The sequence below is a fragment of the Leucopleurus acutus genome (assembly GCF_964270905.1).
Source record: "Leucopleurus acutus genome assembly, chromosome: 21".
NCBI classification, from domain to species: domain Eukaryota; kingdom Metazoa; phylum Chordata; class Mammalia; order Artiodactyla; family Delphinidae; genus Leucopleurus; species Leucopleurus acutus.
The window spans coordinates 34,121,182-34,145,053 of record NC_139163.1 but is presented as its reverse complement, the minus strand read 5'-3'; the positions used below and the strand labels follow the sequence as shown (position 1 = coordinate 34,145,053).

The 23,872-nt window shown below is 46.0% G+C and overlaps 1 protein-coding gene across 2 annotated transcripts in view; it reads left to right on the top strand.

Annotated features, from left to right (window-relative positions):
* The first annotated feature begins 10,156 nt into the window (after positions 1–10,156).
* SH2D4A (SH2 domain containing 4A) overlaps positions 10,157–23,872 on the top strand; it is a 75,230-nt gene continuing 61,514 nt past the window's right edge. Inside the window, exons 1-2 of one of the 2 annotated variants that reach the window (XM_082863895.1) lie at positions 10,157–10,455; positions 14,984–15,358. In XM_082863895.1, the coding sequence (XP_082720021.1) occupies positions 15,178–15,358 (181 nt within the window). In that variant the 5' untranslated portion in view covers positions 10,157–10,455; positions 14,984–15,177. Of the gene's footprint in view, positions 10,765–14,983; positions 15,359–23,872 lie in introns of both variants that reach the window. The other variant, XM_082863894.1, reaches the window with a different exon arrangement.

Below are 23,872 nucleotides of genomic sequence, written 5' to 3'. Positions count from 1 at the left end.
TATTGGAGAATTTCTCATATGATGAATCCTGCCTCCACAAGGGAGAAACCAGAACTCACTCTGGCATCCCTTGCTGCTGAGAGGCAGGCATGTGAATCCAGCTCCCACGGGTCAGATGCTTCTGTTGACTTGGATGGGAGCAGCATAAGGTGGTAGGTACACGCAGACTCCATATTTCAGCAAATGAAGTGGAGAAGAGTTTATCTCTTCAAGCACAGTAGGAACAGAACTTCCGGCTTTCGGTTGTGATCATTGTCAGTGCATGGTGCGAGCTAAGGTTTGGATTCTGATAGTGGTGTTTACTATAACAGCCCCCATGGCATGGTTGGGGCCAAATAGCTTCCAAGGGCTCTCAGGTCCTTCTGCAGATTCTCTGAACTGCAAAGTAACTTCTAACAAACATGCCATTCAACCAGTGGATTGGATTCCGTTGTTTGTAACAAAGAACCCTGACTGATGCAGCCAGCATATCTAAAAGCATCAGTTTTCTCAAGACAGGAGGCAGGTCATCTGCTGAAATTGAGAGATGGAGGCCTGAAGAGTGTGATTATGATAGTATTATTAGAGTAGTTGGTGGGAACAGCGGGAGAGGAAGCTAACCCAAGACTCGCGGCAGACTTAAGGTCCAGCTGGAGTTAGAGCCATGACTCTAGGTAGCCCTTATCCTCATCACTGTGTGATTTTCCTTCTCCAGCAAAATGATGGAGGAGTAAGGGAATGGAAAGTGGTGGTGAGAAATCAGCAAAGGAGGACTATGCTGGGGAGAGAAGAAGGAAGGGGCTGAGGTAGCTGATAAGCCAATAAAATGAAAGGAATCAGGGAATAAAAGTTCCTTTGAGCTAAAAGAGCAGTGCAGTGTGAGTTCATGAGAAAATTGGGAGAACAGCAGGCTGTGGCCAGAAATTGCTATGTTCAAATACCAAATTTAAGAGGTACAGAAGATCCAGGCTGTGGACAGAGCCAAAGGAGCAGGGGATGTCTTCGGAATTAAAGAGACCCAGGAAAGGGTGAGCTATGCTGTGGGATGGATCATCTATCTAGGTAGACGGTGAGATTTTCCAGGTCGCTGGCAGGAATGGGAGTGGAGGGGAAGACTTTGTAACACGTCTCAAAGTCTGTGAGTGAGGGGCAGTGCCTGGGAGCTGAGTAGGTGACAGTGGTGAAAGGGATGAGATGGGACAGCTTAATGAAACAGTCTGACACCGTAAAATGAGCTTTAATGCAAGAAACATAATAGATTAGAAACAGCAGTTGTGGGTGAACATATCTTGAAAGGATACACAGCCAGAACTGACATCTGTGAAACCCAGTGTAGCCATAAATAAGAAAATGGACCAGGACAGAGTGAAGGTGGTGGTAAGTTTCCATTGTCCTTCATTTGCTAAATGATGATTGCCAGAAGAGATGAAATGTCGTGAGCAATAACTGACCTCAAGTTTCAAATGTCCTAATTTGTCCGAGGTATCTCTAGTACGTGAGACTCCTTCAGATATTTGAGGAGGTTCCCACACACCCCCAAGCTTTCTTGGGTTTAGGCTAATCACCCCCCGATTCCTTTAACTGTACTTAACTTATCCATTCTTCCCTGGAAAAACTACACTTGTCCATGATTGATGTCACCTTTAACTGTGGCACTCAAATTCAAACGAAATTTCCCAAAGGCAACCTGACCGAAGGAGGATACAGTGAAATTGTCAACCTTTCCTTCCAACAGCCTGAAACTGAGCCAAAAGAAAAACCCTGACGTCATTTCCTGTGACACCCCCTCTTCTTCTCTCCATGCCCTTCACATGCACTTGAGCCTGAACAAAAATGTGCTGCTTGGTGACAAGTGAGAACAACATGAATAATGATGACGGGGGTGATGACGAGGCTCAAGGCAACCCATGGATGACAGCACTGCAGAGACCCAGCACCAGCCCTCCTGAGGAAGGGAACCCATAGGTTTGGATCTGTTTGCTTATTTAACCTGAACCTTACACACAGAACAAAGACTATGTGCCTTGCTCAGGGCCCTGCTATCCTAATGCCAATTTACTTCCTGGCTTGAGTCAGAAGTGCAAGCAAGCTGAGAGCATTACTGTGGCTCCCAGAGATGCCCACCTATCCCTGCACAGTGGCTGACAGACTGGGGAACTGAGAGTCAGAGAAAAGGCACAACAGAAAGAAGTACTCAACATCCTGTTCCTATTCAGCACTCTGCTGTTTGTTAAGTTAAACCCTTAGGCTTAATGAAAAATAAAGCCTATAAGCAATGTGCTCTGAATTCACTTACAGTTACAAGCTGAGCTTTGTAAGCTTTGTAAGTTTGATGTGGAATTATCACCTCTTTTCTGAAAAACAACTGACATTATCAAGTGTCAGACATAGTCTCATGGTCAGAATACCAGCTAAAGCAAAGTAAATCAAAGTTAATAATAAACAGGAGGAAACACAGTTTGGGGAATGTAAGGTTCAGGGCTGCAGGATCTGGTTTGGGGTCATTCCTCTGTAGTGTCTCTACTAGTTAATGTTAAACATGGTAGAAATGAAATTAATGAGAGATTGTGAAGTAATAAGGAGTATTCATAGCATTGAAAAGTAGAGGAAACAGCAAATAAATTAATTATAAATATTGAAAAGCACATAAAATATTAGACAAGAAGTCCTCAAATGTTACAAAGTAAATGAAACTGGAGACAAGATATCCATAGGGGCTGGAGAGGGAGGGAGGTGGCTTATGCAGAGATCATTAGACTGAGATCTGAATTCTAGTCTTTAACACTCCCTAAGTTAGCATGGGCAAGTGAGAGGAAGGAAGGGAGGGAGGGAGGGGAGGGGGGGAGGAAGGAAGGAAGGAAGGAAGGAAGGAAGGAAGGAAGGGAGGGAGGGAGGGAAGGAGGAAGGGAGAGAGAAAGAGAGAGTGAAAGAGAGAAAGAAAGAAAGAAAAAGAAAGAAAGAAAGAGAAAGAAAGAAAGAAGGAAAGAAGGAAGGAAGGAAAGAAAGAAAGAAAGAAAGAAAGAAAGAAAGAAAGAAAGAAAGGAAGGAAGGAAGGAAGGAAGGAAGGAAGAAAGAAAGGAAGGAAGGAAGGAAGGGAGAAAGAATGAGAGAAAAAGAGAAAGAAAAGAAAGAAAGAAAAGAAAAGGAAGAAAAGGTTCTTGCAGGTAGTGTCACCAGTGGTTTATCCCAGTCCAGGGGTCATCCAGACACTCCACATGAGACATCTACAGAAACAAGCTAATGCAGGAAACAGCGGAATAAACTCCTATAGAGCTCTGAGCTCTCCTGGGCAAGCTGTCCATGTTCTAGAGAGTTCTGTGCTGGACTGTGTGGTACACTGTAACAGTAATGGTCCCAGTGAGTCACACTTCCTACAATCTGTGCAGTGTAGCCCCTCCTATATTGACTCTGGAGGTGGCCTTGGGTTTGCCTCAGACAGCAGGACACGAGCACATGTGCTGTGACACACCGGGCCGTGGCCTCTTGGAATGCTGCTGCTGCTGGTGGAGAAATCCGCCTGGACCCCGTGACAGTCAAAGGCCACAGCTGCCCCGCAAGAACAAGTCCAGGCAAGACCAGCAGGATAACCCTCCCGGGAACCCACAGATCCATGAGGAATGTTAAAGGTTATTGTTTAAAGTCACTATGTTTTTGGTGTTTGTTATGCAGCAAGAGATAACTGACACAAGCTGGAAAGATCAGATCAGAGGACTAAAACTTTCTAATTAAGAAAACCTTCATAAAATCCTATTACGTGTTCAGCCTCACTGACAACCCCAAGTGCCTCTGTGACTGCCCCATGAATTCCCACCATCCCCTATGACTAAGCTACCGGAAGGAGGAAGGAATGTACGATGAGTTCTCTGATAACCACCAGTTTCCAAAGTCCCTCAGGTTGATGTAATCTGTCTTCTCATGAATGCTCACACCTTTATCTCTGTGGCCTTTGTAGTATTTATATTTTCAACCTCGTTATTAAAATTATTTTAATTGTTTTTATTCATGACATCTCTCCCTCGTAGGTATTTGCTAATGGCCATCAGGGACTGTTTCTTTTCATTACCCCCCGCCCCCCAAAGACACGTGTTTACTAAATGTTTGACAAGCCAGCAGAAGCAATCATTCATTTCCTTCTCATTTTAGCAATGGAAATTCCCATCTGTAGGTTTTCACATGCTATTTGAGAAGGAAGAGAGGGAAAAGCAGGAAGAGAAGGTGAGGTCACATGTGGTTTCTCTTCTTAATGCAAATATCCTAGAAGCAGCTCCCTCAATTCCGTCTACTTTTTTTGCCCTACCAACAGAAAGTTTCATTATACAAATATATAACTCTTAGGAAATACTATGAGGAGTTTAATAAAACAGAATTCCATCCCAACTACAATATTAAGTTGGATCAAGATGAAAACTAAAAAAAAAAAAATTCTCTAGCGAACATTGCCAGACTACACCAAGAGCTCCATCAAGGGAATCTACATTCTTTGCCGTGATCTGTGTACTCAGAAATCCATGTTTTGTGTTGCTCCTTCATTAGGCATGAGGGAGATAAAATACATAAAATGCACGAGTCTATCTGAAGGAATTTATAATCTAGCTGGAGAACCAACAGCAATGAAACAGTTGAATAATAACTCAAGATGCTGCATTCCTAAAATTGCAAGATTGATCATGTAAATAATCACCCTTCTGGGGCAGCAAATGCTATGTATTTCAAAACAATAGCTGCTCACGTGTGTGTCATTCACATCATAGGGATAAAAGATTTACATCATTGCACATAATGAATAATAGTTTGAAAAATAATAAAGCATTAAGGGAAAATAAAAATAAGGCATATGATTCTGTGTCAGGGTAATAATATAATCCCCATGAGATTATCCCCTCCTTTCATACAGACTAGCATCTCAGGTCAGAACATTCAAGTTACATGAGCCATTCCTGGGGTTAAGATAATTCCTCAAAACACACTGATGAGTTCTTAGGCTGCAAAGCTACTTAACCTTACTTTCCAAAAATAAGCTTACCCAGACTCTGCAGGGAGGCACTGATTCTCTCTGGGCAAGCCCAAATTTAGATTCCTTCAGCTTGTCAACAAACATGTGTTCAGTATCTACTCTATATCACAGCCTGGGCTAGGCTTGGGGGCTGCAAAAATAATGAGACGAAGCTCCAGCCATCCTATGCACGCAGGGAGAATGACAGGGTGACAGAGGCAGTAGGGTGTGGGGAAAAGGGCCTTGGACTAGGTGTGGGAAGACCCGAGTCCCAGCCCTGGTCCACTACTACCCAAGCTAATGTATAAACCAGGCAAATCATGGAATTGCCCTGAACCCAAGTGTTCCCATTTGTCAATTAAGATCAAAAGGCCTATCTCACCAAACATGTTGGGAGGACTGAAGGAAATCATAGCTTGAAAGTGCTTTGAAATGTTGGTCTGTACAGATTTACGGTGTCATGATGATTTAGTGCACACTTGGAGGACTAGAAACCATTTCTATCTGACATTAAGTGTCATCTCTTTAGTGACATATGTTACTTCCTTGGAGTCTAACTAGGAAATGTTATTGAAAGGAAAAAACAGTAGGATTTGAGTCTTTTGTTTCCCAGGCATTTGATTAGACTTTTCTTTCAGCCATTTTGGGAGGGCTGCTCACCACACAGCAAAACTAGCAATAAAATTCATGCTTTCAAGCCCAGTATTGACCAGAAATTCCTCCTCTTCCATTAAAGACTCAAAGTAATTTCTGGATGCTGGATGCATTCTTCCCCCTCTCACGTGTGAACCCCTCCCCTGCTAGGAAGGAGTACAGATTTGAGGCTCCACAGGAAGCACCAATGGGAAGCAAAGCTCACTTAGGAAATCAGCTGAGTCATGTGGACGTTTAAAAAAAATCACCTCCACTCTCTTTATTCTTCTGGCATTGATTCCTCTGTTCCTTCTTCTTACGTCTCTTCCTCTGGGCAGAATTTGACCCAAGGAAACACTCAGAATTGACTGGTGGTTCCATCAGTACCTGCTTATTGCACTGAAGAAAGAGGGAGGGTCACAGCCTCAGGTCTGCCTTCTCCAGAGGGGTGAAAATCTCGATGTGGCACCTGCAGGTCTCCTTCTGCAAGTGCTATGAGCATGGCCAGCAGAGCCCAGAGGGGAGACCTGTGCCCCATAGCTGCCCTCGAGCTGGTGCAGCCCCGAAGAGGCTCTTGTCTGCCCCTTCATTACCAGACAGAGGTGCTTATGTTGGAAGAGAAACACAGGTGATGGTTCCCTTCATTCTTACTCCTGAACTCAGTAAAGTAAATGATCTGGTTAATTTATTATAGTATAATAACTCTGTAAAGACTGAATGTCAGAAACTCTTTGTTTTCATTCTGTTTTCACCAATAAAGCTCTGTTATGGTTAACCTTGCTTTCCCCCCATTTTTTTCAGCTGCAAAATGAGGTCCAGATAACGTCCAAATTCCTTCCAGCCCTAAACACTGTATATGATGTACTATCCTTTAGTGAGGACAGAGCTGTAGCATGCACTCCCAATGACGGTTCCCAGTGTGGCTATATAAACTCTGAATACAGACTCCTTTCTCCAAAGGGAGTCTGTCCTCTTTCATATTCCCTATTTATAAAGCATGATCTGTTATCTGTTGGCCATAACCTTCCATAATACTGGATGCTATACAAATGTCCTTGTTAAAATGCTGACATGCCAATAAAATCAACTCTCCAGTTTCAAACTTAAAACAATGGCATTCACCGTTGAGGCCATAAACTGGCTCTTCTTCAAACATACACTTAGGGGAAGAGGCATAGTAGCTTACTTTACCCCAGGGTAAGGCTCTCCTTGCTGCTAAAGAAGAGTCCTTAGGCAAACAGAGTATAATGGGGGAGATGGCCCTAGAGGGCAGAACTAAAGAGCTATCCCCAGGAAAGGCAAGGACTTGAAGAGAAGAACGCCTGGAGCCAGGAGCCTAGGTGGGAGTCTTTGGGCCAGAGTGCGAAGCCCTGTCCTCAACTAAAAGGTCAGAGGGAACATCTGGGTTTCACAATCAGGAAGTAGTGAATGGAAGGAAAGAAGCAAAACTCTGGCCTACTGAGCAGCAGTGACGAGCCAGACACTGCGTTTATGAAATGTGAGGCTGTCCATCCCCAGACAAGGTTGTGGGACTAACTTCAAGACCAGAACCAAGAAGGTGAACATCCAGTTTTATGTTTATTTTAAGAAAGTCTAGGGGCTGCCGTTACTACTCCTTCAAAATCTCCCTTAACCAATTAACTTTGTTCCCACATATTTTAGTGGTTCTCACCCTTGGCCACACCTTAGGACCTCCTAGGATGCGCTGGAAAAATGTTGATGTCTGTGCTCCATCCCATCCCCATCAGAAGAACCCCTTGAGGGGCTTCCCTGGTGGCGCAGTGGTTGACAGTCCGCCTGCCAATGCAGGGGACATGGGTTTGTGCCTCGGTCAGGGAAGATCCCACATGCCGCGGAGTGGCTGGGCCCGTGAGCCATGGCCGCTGAGCCTGCGCGTCCGGAGCCTGTGCTCTGCAGCGGGAGAGGTCACAACAGTGAGAGGCCCGTGTACCGCCAAAAAAAAAAAAAAAAAAAAAAAAAGAACCCCTTGGGGGAGGGGACAAAGGGGCAAACTTTAAACCTCCCTTAGGTTATTTTAATATGTGCTTGAGAATTACTTCTGGGATCCCGGCAGTAAAGCTTTATAAAACTAAAATGAATCTGTGTAATTTTTGAAAAGATGGCACGTAAAAAAGAGGTTAGGAAATCAAAACCTGATTCTGAATCTGGTCCAAGATTAAGTGATGAGACTTTGGTTTTATTTGCATTAGGAGACCTACTCCAAGCTGCCTGGGAAGATCCAAGGATGCCAGGATGCTAGCAACAGCTTTTACAGAAACACAAGAAATGAGGAACGCCATGGTCTTGTCACCAGCCCATAGGGTGGGTTTGGAGGGAACAATTCCATAAAGGTCATTCAGCAGAAACATCAAAAATTAGAGTAATCGAATTAATTTAAAAATGATGTAAAGACCAATAATTTATCTTGATATTCATGAAGATGAAAAAATAAAAGCCACACAGAGTCATAAAGGAATGAAAATCGTTCAAAATAAAATCTAACTGCTGGCAAAAAACTGAAGACAAAGTAGCCCTTCAGTACGTTAAAAAAAAAATTGATGACTAAGATTTATTTTGAGATTTGGTCAATTTTTAGTAAAATTAAAATTTCTTAGTCTTTTTCTTTCACATCTACTTCACAGTCACTAAGGGACACATGTATAGCTTACTTCTTGGAGAATTAAAAGCATGGCTGGACTTTCTGTTACTGATGATAAAGTATGACAGGAAAAACATTATTGGTGTTTATGCTATTTTCTAAAGAAAACATCTGAAGGGAACTTTCATTTTCTATAAAACTCACACACTTATGAAAAGTGGTCTTCTTGGTCTTCCTGGCAGCACTGGGACTGCTGTGTCTCACAGCTGGGGGATGACCTATGCTTTGTCGCCTCTGCTCGGCGCCCCTCCAGCTGCACAGAGCCAGCCGCGTGGCTGTACATGGCAGCCTACAAGCAGGGATCTTAAGCAAAATTCTAAAAGGAATGCCACGGAACATGTTCATCAAAACATAGGCCATCTGCTTCATGGTACCCATTACTACAAATAAATGACTAATTTTAAAAATTAGTATAAAGTAAATAGATATTTAGCTCTTCTCTTGGAACACTGCCCTGGATGGGCATAGGGAACTCCTGAACACTCCTTTCAGAGGGGTCTGTGACTCGCCTGTGGCCAGCAAGCAGGAGAGGCTCAGCCCCCAGCCCCTGCCAATGCCCAGACCTCACACTCAACAGGGGCACTGCCAGCATGTGAAGGTGGCAACCCTCCCACAACTCATCTTGGATCACGGGGTGGGGACATGCTTTCTTCTGAGGGCATGGGCCCGGAGGGAAAATAATTGAGCGCCTCATAATTAAGTAACAGAGCCATTGTTGTTTTTAGAGCAATAGAAAACATTTTAACTGTCTGCTTTTGAAATTAATGAAAAAATATATTTTCTGTATCAGATTATGCCAATGGAAAGAGGAAATAACGGGTGATGGGAGAGAAGGAACAGAAAGGGAAGGTGGTGGCGGAGAGGGGGACAAGGTGAACAGGATGAAGGGGGAAGCAGAGAAAGGAGAGAAGAAGAGATATTTTACCAATACAGGAGCGAGGCCCATGGCAAGGAAGATGTAGAGAAGGCGGCAGAGAAAAGGAAAGACACACCGGGCTCCTAACTGAGAGAATGATGCAGTGTACAGTCTGTGCTCAGTCGGGCTGTTAACATCCATTCAACCAATGTGTACTGCTTGCCTGTTGTGTGCCTGGGTGTCAGGTAGGATTCAAACTTGCCTGGGATCAGTCCTGGCATCACGTTTATGATTTCAAAGAGGCATAAAACATACACACAGCTACTGTACAAGGCAGTGCTGCCCCGAGGACAGCAGCAGGGCCCGGCTGTCTGCTCCCTGTGGGTCCCAGTGTCACGACGGGCCGGGCACCCAGCAGGTATTCATTAAATGCTTCTCGGATGTGTCAAATGCTGACTTCGTAGTTCTTCAACTGCTCCACCATACAGTGTTAGGGTTCACTCTGAGTTGGCCACAGCAGCTAGCCGGGGGGCAAATGACACTCCGGCCAGAAACACCCTACAGGCCATTCATTTAATAAGCAGTGGGAACCAAACCCAACCAGAAATTCTTCCCTGATAGGATCCCTAGAAAAGTTCTTAAATAGCTCCTAGGGAGTCCTGACCTCTGCCCCCAGGTTCTACCTTTGAGTATCTTCCGAGGTCTGGAGAGGCTAGAAATGGGTTTCATTTCTGAAGGAGCAAGTCAGGTGGGCTGCGTAGACGAGGTCCACACTCGCCGTTTACAGCCTCTCTCCCGGACACCTGCGACCTGGGCGTCACCAAAGCAGGCTGTTTGCTTCACACATTCTGAACGTTCCTCTAGACGTAAAATGCCCTCCAACGTTTCCGCTCTGCTTCTGCTGAACTGTCCTCCCAGATTTCCTTCTCCGTCCGCAGCCAGCTCCTCCCCCCGTGCGACACCCCAACCTGGCCTGGCCGCAGTCCACGGCCTTCCTTTACCCTCTTTCCTTCTCACCGCGTTTCTTTCATTTTCTCCCCTCTCTCCGCTGTCTTCATCTTTTCCAACCTTTCTCCTCCTTGGTCCTGGCTCCCTACGAAGCCACACCCGTACGGACAAGCGCCGGAGAGTTTGATAATTTACTTCAGGTCAACAAAAGGGAAAGAAAAAAAAAAAAGTGAGCTCCAGCGACGCCGTAGCAGAAGCTCAGCCCGTGCAGCTGAGAAGGTCCCGCCCGCCTTGCCTGGGCCCCACCTGCCAGGACGCCCAGCGCCCGGCCGGGACCCGCCGCGGCCCGCGGGACACGCGTGGAGGGATGAGCCCCGGCGGCCGCAGGTGCGGGCGGCCCGGGCGGGCCTGGACCACGGACGGGGCGGGCGGGGACGTGCTCGGCCCACGCCTTCCCCTCCCTCGGCGCCCGACGGCCCCGGGCGGCCCAGCCCCGCTTAGGCTGGAGGCGGCCGGGAAAGGCCGGGAGGAGCCAGCGAGCGCGGGGGTTCCCGCGGGTCCGGGTCCCGCCGGCCGGCCCCACGCTCCTCCGCCCGGCGGGCTCAGGTGCCGGCGGAGCGGTGTCCGGTGTCGGGTGTCCGGTGTCGCAGCAACGGCGGGAGAGCCGCGGCGCCGAGGGCCAGGCCGGTGGTCGTGGTGAGGGGCGCGCGGGGCCGCGGGGCGCACGGGCAGCTCCGGCTCCGGGCCGGGTCCCCGAGGGGCGCGCGCGGGACTGCCCGGGAGGGAGCGCGCGGGCGGCGGGGTGGGGTCGCGTGGGGGTCGCGGGCGGGGTAGGACGGCCTGCCGGGCGCGCGCGGGCCGGGCGGCGGGGACGCTTCCCTCCTTCGAGGGCGCCGTGGGCGCGGGGGAAAGGCGCGGGGCCCGGGGTGGGCGCGCCGCCCCCGGAAGACGGGCGCGGACGGTGGCCGCAGGCGGCCCGGCGGTGACCTTTCCCCGCCCTCGGGTTCGCCGGGCGCCCCCGGGGTGGCGTTAGGGGCAGCGGCGAGTCATTGTTCAGGTTCGCTCAGAGTCGTCTTTCCCCCGCCAGAGTCACAGGAAGGAGGCAGGCGAGCTCCCCTCTTTCTAAACTTAGTCCCTGCTCGCCTCCTAAAGGGCTTTGTTTGACTGCCTGCTTAATAGAACAACGACTTGGATACAGGTTTGTTGTTTTTTTTTTGAGTGAAGAAGTAAGTGGAAGGCGTATGCGGGCATAGATCTGGCATGAGTGGAGTTTCTGGGTAAATCCGTGTACAGTGATTTCAAATTTCTGAAGAGGGGTGTATATTTACAAAATTTACCAAATTGCTGTCACCCTTGGCAATTCATTCTATCCTCAAAGATAGCCCTTGTGCAGATAGATTAATAACATAAAGTTGAGTAAGATAACTGAAAGTCTGAAAACAGAGCTGGCTGTTTTAAAAGAATTAGAATTCAAACTATATTCTTACCATTAAAGTTATACCGTCCATATCACACTATTTTTATTATTGATTTGGCTGTATCTCTGGCATTTGGGGTAAGGTCTCAGAGTCATTAAAAATACAATTAAAAAAAATAGGACAGTGGCTCTGGAAAGTGTGAGAGCTAGGCCACATCTCTAGGCATCCTGAAAGACAACTGTGACCCATTAGAAATTTATTTTTGGAAAAAGTAGCAGATGTGGACTTGTTGCTTGTCATTTCTGTCTTTTAAGAAAAGTGTTGTACAAGAAGAAAACCGAGTTAGCCGAGCTTTCCTTTTTACTGGATCTTGCATAAGTGGAAGCCTGCTGCCCTCAGTGTGTTAGACACGGAAAGTCATGCCCGTTTGAATCAGTAGCAGCACTGATTGTCCGGGATAAAGTGGGGAAACCCTGGTCAGCTAATTTCCTCATTTCTACTTCCTCTACCCCGGCTCCACTTGTCTCCGTAACTCCCCGCTAGATTATATGGCCTAGACCTCAGATTACAAAGGGTCACAGTTCAGGCTCATTTCACGGTGAGGAAACTCCCTACAGGGAAGTGAAGTGACAACCCAGAGACACACAGCCCGCAAGGCAGAGCTGGCCGTCCCGTAAGTGGCCTGAGCTGTATTTGAGGAAGGCGTTCGTTCGCACCACTGGGAGTCCACAGCCTCAGCGTGGCAGGCAGTGCATATTATTCAGCAGCCTCGCCCCACAAGAATGTTGTCAGCTGGGTCCCCAAGTTTTCTCTGAGGACAGAGGGAAGCCAGTGTCTTTCCCTTAAGGTCCATTAGTTATCTTTAATGTCAAAAAAACCCATGTTTGCTACAAAAGGCGAAACAGCACAAAATGGAAGCTGTGAGAGCTTGAACGTGTCATCCCCGAGGTGCAGAGCAGCCCTGCACCCCACTGCCCGCCCGTGCTGCTCCCAGGACAGTGGGAGGGGGAGCCAGGAGACTGAGTGCCCGGTGAATGCCGTGGGCAGCATCATCCACGCCTGGGCCGGCATGGCGGTCATTTCCCACTGTCCTTCCTGGGGTGGGGGCTTTTCAATACCTGGCCTCCCCTGAGCTCACCTGCAGTTGCAGGGGTGAGGCTTCTGCCCCTGAGAGGGACCCTGCTTCATGTGCTTTTGGTTCGTTTCCGCTCTCGCGAGAACTTGCTGGTTTTCATTCTAAAACTTCACCAGTTGTACCGCATCCCGATGATGCTCTGATTCTGGGTTCACAGACTCTGCTGTATTGACTTGGAGCCAGACCGCCCGGCGTACGCCTTTCCATCTTCTATAAAATGGGGATAGTGAGGGACTGAACTCCAAGATTATGGCAAAGATTCATTAGTTACTGCATGTCAAGCGCTCAAGGTAGTGGCTGCGCGGCAGGTGTCAGCACTTGTGACCAGGAGCGCTCTGGGTGGGGAAGTGGGGGGGGGGGCGGGATTTGGCCCTTTCAGGGTTTTAGTTTTTAGGCTCAACCCACACTGTCCCTGTTGCTGGGAGTCACCCGATTCAAACTGGGAAACAGAGTGGAAGCCTCCAGCTTCACTGGGCTGCTCCCCTCCCCATGTTTAATTTCTGGGAAAGTCAACCCCTGTTCAAGGAACGTGCCAGCATAAGGACATTTACCGGAATGTCAAGGACTCTTTCACTTTGGTTTCTTACCACTTGGTCTGGGAGCACCGGAGTCCAGTGAGCTGAGGACCTGCATTCTTCCTGCGGTTCTGACACCTACAGATAAGAGCTCAGCTTCAGGAAACCTCCCTTTAGTGTGGATTTAGTTGGCCCACCCCTGGAGAAGCTGTGAGACCCAAGAATCAAGAAAGCATCACAGAACTTCAGTACTGTGGCCGTTACAGCCTTTGAAGATCACCTCAAAGCAAAATACAAAGCTAGCCAGGGAGCCGGGGGCGGGCATGGCTGACTGAGTTAAAGTCATACAGTGCCTTTAATTAAAATTTTCTCTTAACGTTGTGTTCCATTTGAGTTTTGGTAGTTGAATGCGGCAGATTGTAGGATGCAGTTAACGGGAGTCGTGGTAGCCTTAGTAAGGGTCCCTGCTACACAATGACTCGTTAGTGAATCGAGCTATGTGTTGTGTATGCAAACCACTCTGGGTACCCTGGCTCTTGGGCTGTTGCTCATGCTTCTCTCGGAAGACGGGTGTAAATGGAGAAACATTCATGAGGAGTATGAAAAGGTGAAGCTGCAGGGGCCTCCCAGGGGTGAGAGGAACATCACAGTCTGGCTGGAGAAGGACCAGGTGATGGAACTGGGAGAGCCATGGTGTGGCTAAGTGACTAGTCTGAGGTTTAAGAGCATTTGAACTTAGTTTGGAGAAAAAGATATTTGAGAGGGCGTGGCTAGGTGGTGGGATTATTGAGGCATTGTAAGCACAAAAGGATTCGTCAGTTTCTTAGAACATAGGTGATCCTGGAAAGTCGAAATAAGTAAGCTTTTTTTGTGTATCCTATTATACTGGAACCAAATAAACATCTTTTTTTTTCAGAATGGAAATCTATACATTATTTCCTTCTGATTACAAAAATATGAAGGTTTGGTATATTTTTTTAAATAGACCAAATAGAAACATGTGAAGTAGAATGAAACCGCAGTGGGGTAAGCAACCCCATGAAACAACCTGTGTGCTTAGGTCCAAGGTTCCTTCCTCTGAGAAACTCTTTTACAGAGCCAGGACCCTTTGTGATGAACCTGGTCACTTCCACTCCCCCAGTTTATCTGGTCTGTAAATTTAGATCCTATTAAATTAGGTTATCTGGAAGAGGTACACCTAAAACCTGGTGACCTTCCAAAATGTACATGAATGTTCTCTCCTGCACCTGCACAGTTTTCATGGTTCTAGTGTGTTGTCTGAACATTGTATTGTCCTTTTGTGAAGATGAAAGGACATAATTGTATTTATTTAGTGCTACTTTTAAGGAGAAATGGGAAAATGGCACTGTGGTCTAATGTTTATTTCTTCTTTTTCCTTCCTTGAGCATGGCTTAGGTTTGGTTTGGGTTTGTGTGGGTAATTCTGAGAAATCTCAAAAATGGTATTTCCTTTTGAAATAACTTCTTTTAATTTTTCCCTGTGCCTTTGTCTCTTTAACTCTGTTCTTAGCCATGGACGTAGTGGGTTGTTGGGCTCTGAGGTAATAGTATGTTTGCTTAGTTGGGAGAAGGCCAAACCTCTGTTCATTTTTTTGTTTCCCTGAGATTGACCTGTTAGGGTTTGTTTTGTTTTTTGATAAAGTATCTTTGGAAATTACAGGATACAGGTTACACAAACTCTTAACAAAGCTTGCTTCAGCTTTCTTGTGAAATGAAAAGCAATACTGTATTTCCTCCAAGCTTTATTCCTGAGCCTGTCCTGGCCCCATGTCTGCACATTTTAACACTTTTTAACACGGCCTGCATTTTGCCTGTTGCTCTTTGCAGGTTCATGAGTGGCGTTTTGAACAGGATGCTTGGTGCCGGGAACCCAGAACCAGTTTGTTGAATTACTGTCCCAGCCCCTCGAGTCTCGGGGAAGGTCTGCGGGTACCTCCCAGGGCCAGCCCAGGTGAAGGCAGCCCTGGAAGCCATTTTCAAGAACTTTTGCCACAGGTGTAAAAGACTCCACCCTTGCAAAGATGCTGAAACAGATACTGTCGGAGATGTACATAGATCCTGATCTGCTGGCAGAGCTCAGCGAAGAACAGAAACAGATCCTGTTCTTCAAGATGAGGGAGGAGCAGGTCCGCCGATGGAAAGAAAGAGAAGCAGCAATGGAAAAACAGGAGTCCTTGCCAGTGAAACCCAGACCAAAGAAAGGTAAGCGGAGCCCGCCTTGCCTGGAAGCCTGCACGTGGGATGCCTCCCCGCTCTTTCCCACGTTTCACACCAGTCAGAAGCAAGCCAGGTGTGAGGTCTAATTTGGCAGGTGGACCCTCAGTGTTACTGAGATTTTAATGGTGCAGTTTATTGACTTGAAGTCTCCATGCTCGTGCATGTACACACACACACACACACACACACACACACACACACACACATGCACGCACATGGCAATTACCCTGGAGTTGTGAGGCCAAAAGCAGATCTCTTACTCGAAACCAGGCTGATCTTAAGCTGCAGTAAAAAGTCACCCGTGGAACTGGACCTGAGGGGAATTAAGGAAGAGTTCTATCCCCATATTGTCACAGACAACTAATATTCTGCTACCAGCATACAAAGTCTTTGTGTCAAAATCTTTGTAGCAGTGCTGTTTGCATTTCCTAGATTCTAAGAGATATTTCTTTGAGTTTTCTTTTTTAGGGAGATTCACTCTTAAAATGTAAATACTACTAACAGGAAAAAAGTCATAATACTAATTTTTTAGTGTGAGATTATTTTTCAGATGTACTACGTCTTCCTGACTCAAGGAATCCCTGGTAACTTGAGAAGGCCTTTTGGGACCATGGGTGAGGAGGAATTCCTTGTACATCAGGATATACACACACAGATGTGGAAAAGCACACATTAACACCCCCCCCCCCCACACACACACGCACATTCTGTTATGGATGAATACCTATTTTGTTTAAAAAAAGCACAGTTTTCGGCTTTAAATTGTCAAAGTGTGATGGGGAGCCTTCATTGAGTAATAGTCAATAGAAAGTTAATTGGTCTTAGTGATTTATTCCATGTCACTTCTTGCTATCATTTTGAAATTGTTAAACTGGACATAGTTCAGAAAGCAAACCTGATGTCTTTACAGGAGATGGAGCCACATTTGTGCTCTGGGTGGGATCACCTCTGTAGAGAGCATTACCTTTTCTCTTAAAGGCAAAATGCTTGTAGGTTTTGCCTCTTTACTTTGTATTTACTTTTAAAGTTGCACTTGTTCACTTATCAGTGTTTATGAAATCCTATATTTGGGATGCTTTTTCTGTAATAAAATGTTATCATTTGGAAAAAAACCACACAGTTTTCAAGGTCACTTACAGAGAGGTATTCAAGATCAATCTCTCTTCATTCTACATTAAGCCAGGAAAAATTAAATTTGATAAAACCATTCAGGGTTTCAAAGATTGAGAACATGAATCTAACTTGTATACACAGACTCAAAAAGGAAGTCAGTTTAGTGACCCTTACCTTGTACTGCCTTTCATTAAAACCTTTTTCCAATTAAGCCTTTATTTTTCTTTTAAATATTTATTTATTTGGCTGCGCCAGGTCTTCGTTGCTGCGTGCTGGATTTTCGTTGTGACGTGCGGGATCTTTAGTTGCAGCATGCGGCATCTTTTAGAATTAAGCCTTTATAGTGATACGGAAACAAATATGAGTATCTCATTTAATATTACTATCATCAATGACAGCTATTTATTAAACACCTGTTTTGTCAGACACCACGCAAAGCACTTTTACATACATTATATGTCATCTTCACAATATTTCTGCAAAATAGGTATCAGTTGTCCTGTTTTACAGATGGAAAAACTTAGAATCAGAGAAGTTCAGTAATAAATGCAAGGTCACACCACCAGTTAGTGCCCAGATCTTCTGGGTTTCACAGTACCCTACACTCTCCAAATAGATACTTGTTTTTCCTTCTAGAGGTAACGCGTCCAAACTGAAGCATGAGCTTTTATCTTTCTGAACTGGCTCCTTCATTTCCTTGCATCCTTCAGTCAGAGTTTACCAGGTGTAACCAGGCCACTGGGCACCATGCTGGTTGTGAACATAACACACAGATGTGGTGTGTGACTCTGAAGCCTGGTGACAGCAGAAGGGCTCTTGCCCCTGGAATCGTTGGCCCAGGCTCTTTGAAACACTTTGGGCTTCTCATGTTTGCTGAATTGTTCTCCTCGTGCTGACTTAAGACAATAATTTCCGTTTCTTTGCTTAAGTTCTTCCTTTGCAGGGTTTGAATCTACCTCTTCAAAAACCTACGTTACTTTATAAGTTAAGTGATCATAAAAAATGTATGTTGATTTACACAGTGGAATAGGTGTATATCAACATACTTTTTTAATGATCACTTAACTAATCTAAAAAATACAACAAACTAGTGAATATAACAAAAGAAGCAGATTCACAGACGTAGAGAACAAGCTAGTGGTTACCGGTTGCGGGGAGAGGCAACGTAGGGGAGGGGGAGTGGGAGGTACAAACTACTGGGGGTAAGACAGGCTACAAGGTGTAGTGTGCAACATGGGGAATAGAGCCAATATTTTGTAATAACTGTAGATGGAGTGTAACCTTTAAAATTATTTAAAAATTTTAAAAAGTAAATTAAAATCAGAAAAGAATCAAAAGAAAAAGGTGAAATTAATTTTAATATATTTATTTTACCCAAGATGCCCAAAATATGATCATATCAATATATAATGAATATAAAAGTATTAATGTGGTATTTTGCATTAATTTTCCTCCTACCAAGTCTCTGGTCATTTACCTGTCTAGCACACCTAAGCCCAGAGCAGCCTCATTTCGTGTGCTCAGTAGTGACCTGTGGCCAGCGGCTACCAGACTGGACCCTGCAGCTTCCGCCCTCTCGTTATGCCCCAGCAGGCAGACGAGGTCCAGAATTCTGTCCCTCTCTAACAATCATATTTTCACGCTACATTTCGAAATGATTTTCTGATCTATTACTGAGTTAAATCCATACTTCTGATTGTTTTTTAGCCTCTCCTACTTTGGCCTGAGGATTACTGTAAGGTGGACAGGTTCCTGGGATACACAATATGCTAGTTATCACTAAAAGTCTAGTGATGCTTTTTGAAAACTCACCACAGTAGGCTATATAGAGAAAAAAATGACCGGATGACAGCGAAAGAACTGCTAAGTGGTGAGCTAGAATGGTAAAGGAATGGGGTGGACATAGATATATTTATGAGCCAAGAAAAGGACAAGCTCAAAGCCACAGCCCAGCTATGAACCACTAAGGAAAAGTAGCACTTAAGTCATCCAGACCGTCGGGGAGGAACACATGCTGAGGGCTTGGCAAGCAGCAGCTGGGGCCTCGTTCAGCCTGGGGAGCCTCAGCCATGACAACACGGCCTTGACTCTCTGTGGCTTGATCACCGAAGACAGAGCAAGATGAGACACAGAGGAGGCCTGTCTTTATAGGGGAAGTGGAGAAAGACTCTCAGAACTTTTCCTTTTCTGTAGTCAGAGGAACCACTGTGGTGCAAAACATATTGTTCCAAGTGTTAAATTTAAGGGAGTAATGAACTTCTGTTGTGAAAAACTGATAGAACTAGTCTCATAGCATTGTGGTCAGAAAAGATGCTTGATATGTTTTCAGTTTTCTTAAATTTACCGAGACTTGTTTTGTGGCTTAGCACAAGATCTATCCTGCAAACCGTTCCATGAGCACTTGCAAAGAATGTGTATTCTGCTGCTTTTGGATGGAAAGCCCTCTGTATGTTCATTAAGCCTGTTTGGTCTAATGTGTCATTTAAGGCCCATGTTTCCTTATTGATTTTCTGTCTGGCTGATCTGTCCATTGCTGTAAGTGGTGTGTTAAAGTCCTGTACTATTATTGCATTACTGTCAATTTCTCCTTTGTTAATATTTGCCTTATATTTTGAGATGCTCATACGTTGGGTGCATATACAACTGTAACAATGTTACAATTGTTCTATTTTCTTCCTGGATTGATCCCTTGCTTAGTATGTAGTGTCCTTCTTTGTCTCTTATAACAGTCTTTATTTTATTTTATTTTATTTTTTAATTTTTTTTTTTGCGGTACGTGGGCCTCTCACTGTTGTGGCCTCTCCCGTTGCAGAGCACAGGCTCCGGACGCGCAGGCTCAGTGGCCATGCCTCACGGGCCCAGCCTCTCCGCGGCATGTGGGATCTTCCCGGACCGGGGCACGAACCCGTGTCCCCTGCATTGCCAGGCGGACTCTTAACCACTGCGCCACCAGGGAAGCCCAACAGTCTTTATTTTAAAGTCTATTTTATCTGATATAAATATTGCTACTCTGGCTTTTGTTTTGTTTTGTTTTCCATTGGCATGCAATACCTTTTTCCATCCCCTCACTTTCAGTCTGTATGTGTCTCTAGATCTGAAGTGAGTCTCTTGTAGGCAGCATATATACGGGTCTTGATCTACATCCATTCAGCCAGCCTATGTCTTTTGGTTGGAGCATTTAGTCCATCATTTACAGTTAAGGTAATTATCAATATGTGTGTTCTTATTGCCATTTTGTTAATGTTTTGGATTCTTTCTTTTAGGTCTTGCCCCTCACCCTTTCTTCTTTTGTTCTCTTCTCATGATTTGATGACTGTCTTTGTGTTATGTTTGGATTGTTTTTTCTTTTTCGTGTATATATCTATTATACATTTTCGGTTTGCTGTTACTAGGAGGCTTTTGTATAGCAGTCTATATATATATATATATATATACGTGATTGTTTTAAGTTGCTGATCTCTTAATTTCAAATGCATTTTAAAAACCCTGCTTGTGTACTTTCCTCCCCCACAATTACTATTTTTGATATCATATTTTACATCTAATTGTTTTGTGTACCTCTTAACTGGTTATTGTGGATATAGATGATTTTACTACTTTTGTCTTTTAGCCTCCTTGCTAGCTTTGTGTGTGGATGATCTCCTACCTTTACTGTATGTTTGCCTTTTTCATTTTGTAATTTTCTTGTTTCTAGTTGTGGCCTTTTTCACCTAGAGGAGTTCCTTTAACATTTGTTGTAAAACTGCTTTCGTGGTGCTGAATTCTTTTAGCTCTTGCTTGTCTGTAAAGCTTTTGATATCTCCATCGAATCTGAATGAGAGCTTTGCTGTGTAGAGTATTCTTGGTTGTAGGTTTTTCCCTTTCATCACTTTAAATATATTGTGCCACTCCCTTCTGACCTGCAGAAAAATCAGCTGATAGTCTTATGGGACTTCCCTTGTATGTTATTTGTTGCTTTTCCCTTGCTGCTTTTAATATTCTGTATCTTTAATTTTTGTCATTTTAATTACAGTGTGTCTTGGTATGTTCCTCTTTGGGTTCGTCCTGTATGGGACTCTCTGTGCTTCCTGGACTTGGGTGACTATTTCCTTTCCCAGGTTAGGGAAGTTTTCAGTTATTATGTCTTCAAATATTTTCTCAGACTCTTTCCCTCTCTCTTCTCCTTCTGGGCCCCTATAATGAGAATATTAGTGCATTTGATGTTGTCCTAGAGGTCTCTTAAACTGTCCTCATTTCTTTTCATTCTTTTTTCTTTTTTCCTGTTCAGCAGCAGTGATTTCTGCTACTCTGTCTTCCAACTCACTGATCCATTCTTCTGTATCATTTAGTCTACTATTGATTCCTTCTAGTGTATTTTTCATTTCAGTTATTGTATTCTTCTCTGTTTGGTTGTTCTTTATATTTTCTAACTCTTTTGTTAAAAAATTCGAACTTCTTGCTCTGTGCATCCAGTCTCCTCCAGAGATCTTTGATCGTCGTTACGAGCACTACCCTGAACTCTTTCTTGGGTAGATTGCCTACCTCCACTTCACTTAGTTCTTCTTCTGAGGTTTTATCTTGTTCCTTCATCTGGAACATGTTCCTCTGCTGCCTCATTTTGTCTAAGTTGTTATTTGTATTTTTATGTATGTGGTAGGTTAGTTATGTTTCTTGGCCTTGGAAAAGTGGCCTTCTGTAGGAGATGTCCTGTGTGTCCCAGCAGCGCACTCCCACCTGGTCACTCAAGGTATAGGCTCTAGGGGTGCCCCCTAAGAGGACTGTGTCGGCCCTTCTGTCATAGGGGCTGAGTGTGCGGGCCATCTGGGGGGCTTGGTTGGTCCCCAGCCTGGTTGATTCTTAGGCCCTGCCTTGTGTGGATGCTGCCGGCTGCTGTGTAGATGGATCTGGCCATAAGGTGACTGGTTGAGGAATCCTAGGGGGCCCTGGGGCTAGTGCTGGCTCACCGGTGAGTGGAATCAGGGTACCAAAGACTCCAGGGATGTTGTGCACCCACTGACAGGTGAACGTACGTCCTGGCACTAGTGCTGGACTGCTGGCAGGCAGAGCCAGGTCCTGGAGTCTGGCTGCAGGGCCCAGGGATCCCAGAACTCATTTAAAATCATTGGTGGTTGGGGAGCCAGTTGCTGGCACAGTTGGGTCTGGGGTCTGGGGTGTCCTGAAGCTTGTGCTGGCCTGCTAGTGGGCAGGGCCAGGTCCCAGCTGGTCCCACAGTGGGGTCTGGTGAGCTGTGGGTGGGCTGGATCTGCAGGCTGTGGGATCATAGTTTTGTTGCTTCTGGTGTCTGCCTCCTGGCCAATGAGTCTGGTCTAGAGACTAGTGCCTGCTTCCTGGAGCAAAGGGTCAGTGCCTGCCCCCTGGTGTGTGGAGTTAGGTCTTGGCCCGCGGGTGGGCAGGGCCAAGTCTAGAGGTGTGTCTAGAGTCAGCTGTGGGCTCAGGAAGTCTTTAGGCAGCCTGCTTATGGGTGGGGCTGTGTCCCCATCCAGTTGGTTGTTTGGCCTGAGGCATCCTAGCAGTGCTGCCTACAGGCTGTTGGGTGGGACCAGATCTTGGCGCTCACAAGCCAAGATGGCAGCCGCCAACAGCAATGTTCTCGCAATAGAATGTTCCCAAATATGTCCGCCACCAGTATTTATGGGCCCAGGGTGATCCGTAGCCACCCCCATCTCTCTGGGAGACTCTCCAAGACCAACACGTAGGTCTGGCCCAGGCTCTTATCAAATTACTGCTTTTTGCCCTGGGTCCTGGTGCATGTGAGATTTTGTGTGTGCCCTTTAAGAGTGAAGTCTCTCTTTCCCCCACTCCTGTGGGGCTCCCGAAATTAAGCCCTGCTGGCCTTTAAAAGTCAAATGCTCTGGGGGTCATCTTCCTCGTGTAGGAACTCTGGGCTGGGGAGGCTGACGGGGGCTCAGCATGTTCACTCCTGTGGGAGAACCTCTGCAGTACAATTATTCTCCAGCCTATGGGTCACCCACCTGGTGTACATGTCTCGTTGTGACTCCTTCTTTATGTCTTTAGTTGTAGAATATCTTTTCTTGAAGGTTCTGGTCTTTTTCATCGATGGTTGTTCTGCAGATAGTTGTGATGTTGGTGTGCTTGTGAGAGGGGGTGAGCTCAGGGTCTTTCTACTCCATCATCTTGGGCAAACTCCTCTTTTGATTTTTTAGTTGGGCTACTAGAAAATGTATAATGACAGGCAGAGCGCCCACTGGACAGCACTGCTCTAGACAGTAAACATGGCACCAGCCAGCACTGATTGAGCTGAAGGCATGTCAGACCCTGAACTCTGTGATTAAATATATCGTCTCATTAAATAGTCACAACCAAGCCTGGAGCTGAGTTACCGTTCACCTTTTACAGGTGAGGAAAATGAGGCTGAGGGACCTTAATAACTTGCCCAGGGCAGCAGCTAGTAAGTGGCCCTGAGTCTGACTCTCCCGGAGCCAATGCTGTCAACAAACATCCCACCCGTTCAGCTTACCTGGAGCTTTGTAACAGTTCCTGTTGTCTAGGTGCCCTGCTCGCGTCTGAACACGTGCTTGCATCGGCATCCTGCCGTGGAGCATTTATTCTGTAAGATTCTCTCTGGTAACACACACAAAGGAGGCTGCCTAGCAATGGACCTCTCTCCAGCTGGCAGAAGCCTCACGCAGGAGGCTGGGCTCTGGGCGCCGTGTGTGGTGCCCGAGAGGCTCCATGTTGCCCCTGAAACAGACTCGGGCTTGTGAAATTTCATTTGTGGATTCTCAGGCAAGTTCCTTTATGCAAAACCTTCCCTTTTTCATGAAATGATGATAAAGCCTTGCTTTGTGCCACATGCCGTGTCTACTTCCTCCCCTCCCTTCATTCCTGACCCAGCACGGTGACCTCTGCTGCTAGAGTCAGTTCTTACCTCAGTCGATTCCTCAGCTGCGTCTGATCCTGTGAGCTGCCTCTCAGAGTCTCTCGTTGGTGTCATGGGCACTTGCTGTCTCCATGACGGCTTCTTTTTCGTCTCTGCCTGACCCTGAATACCCGTGTTCCCCAGGGGAGTCTCACTCTACACCGGTGGTTGGTAACCTTGAGGTGGGATTGAGGGGCCCATAGACTCCATGGAAAACTTATGAAAAGCTTGGACCAGGAAAATGCACACAGAGGATGTTTCGTGTAGAGTTTCCCAATGTTCACAGACTCCCTGAGGCTCAGTCACTAGGTTAGGTTAACTCACTAGGTTAACCTCAGAGACTAGGTTAAGGTGAGGGTCTCCGTATTCTCTCCCTGGAGAGTTTCCCAATGTTCACAGACTCCCTGAGGCTCAGTCACTAGGTTAGGTTAACTCACTAGGTTAACCTCAGAGACTAGGTTAAGGTGAGGGTCTCCGTATTCTCTCCCTGGGGCATCTCTTCTGCT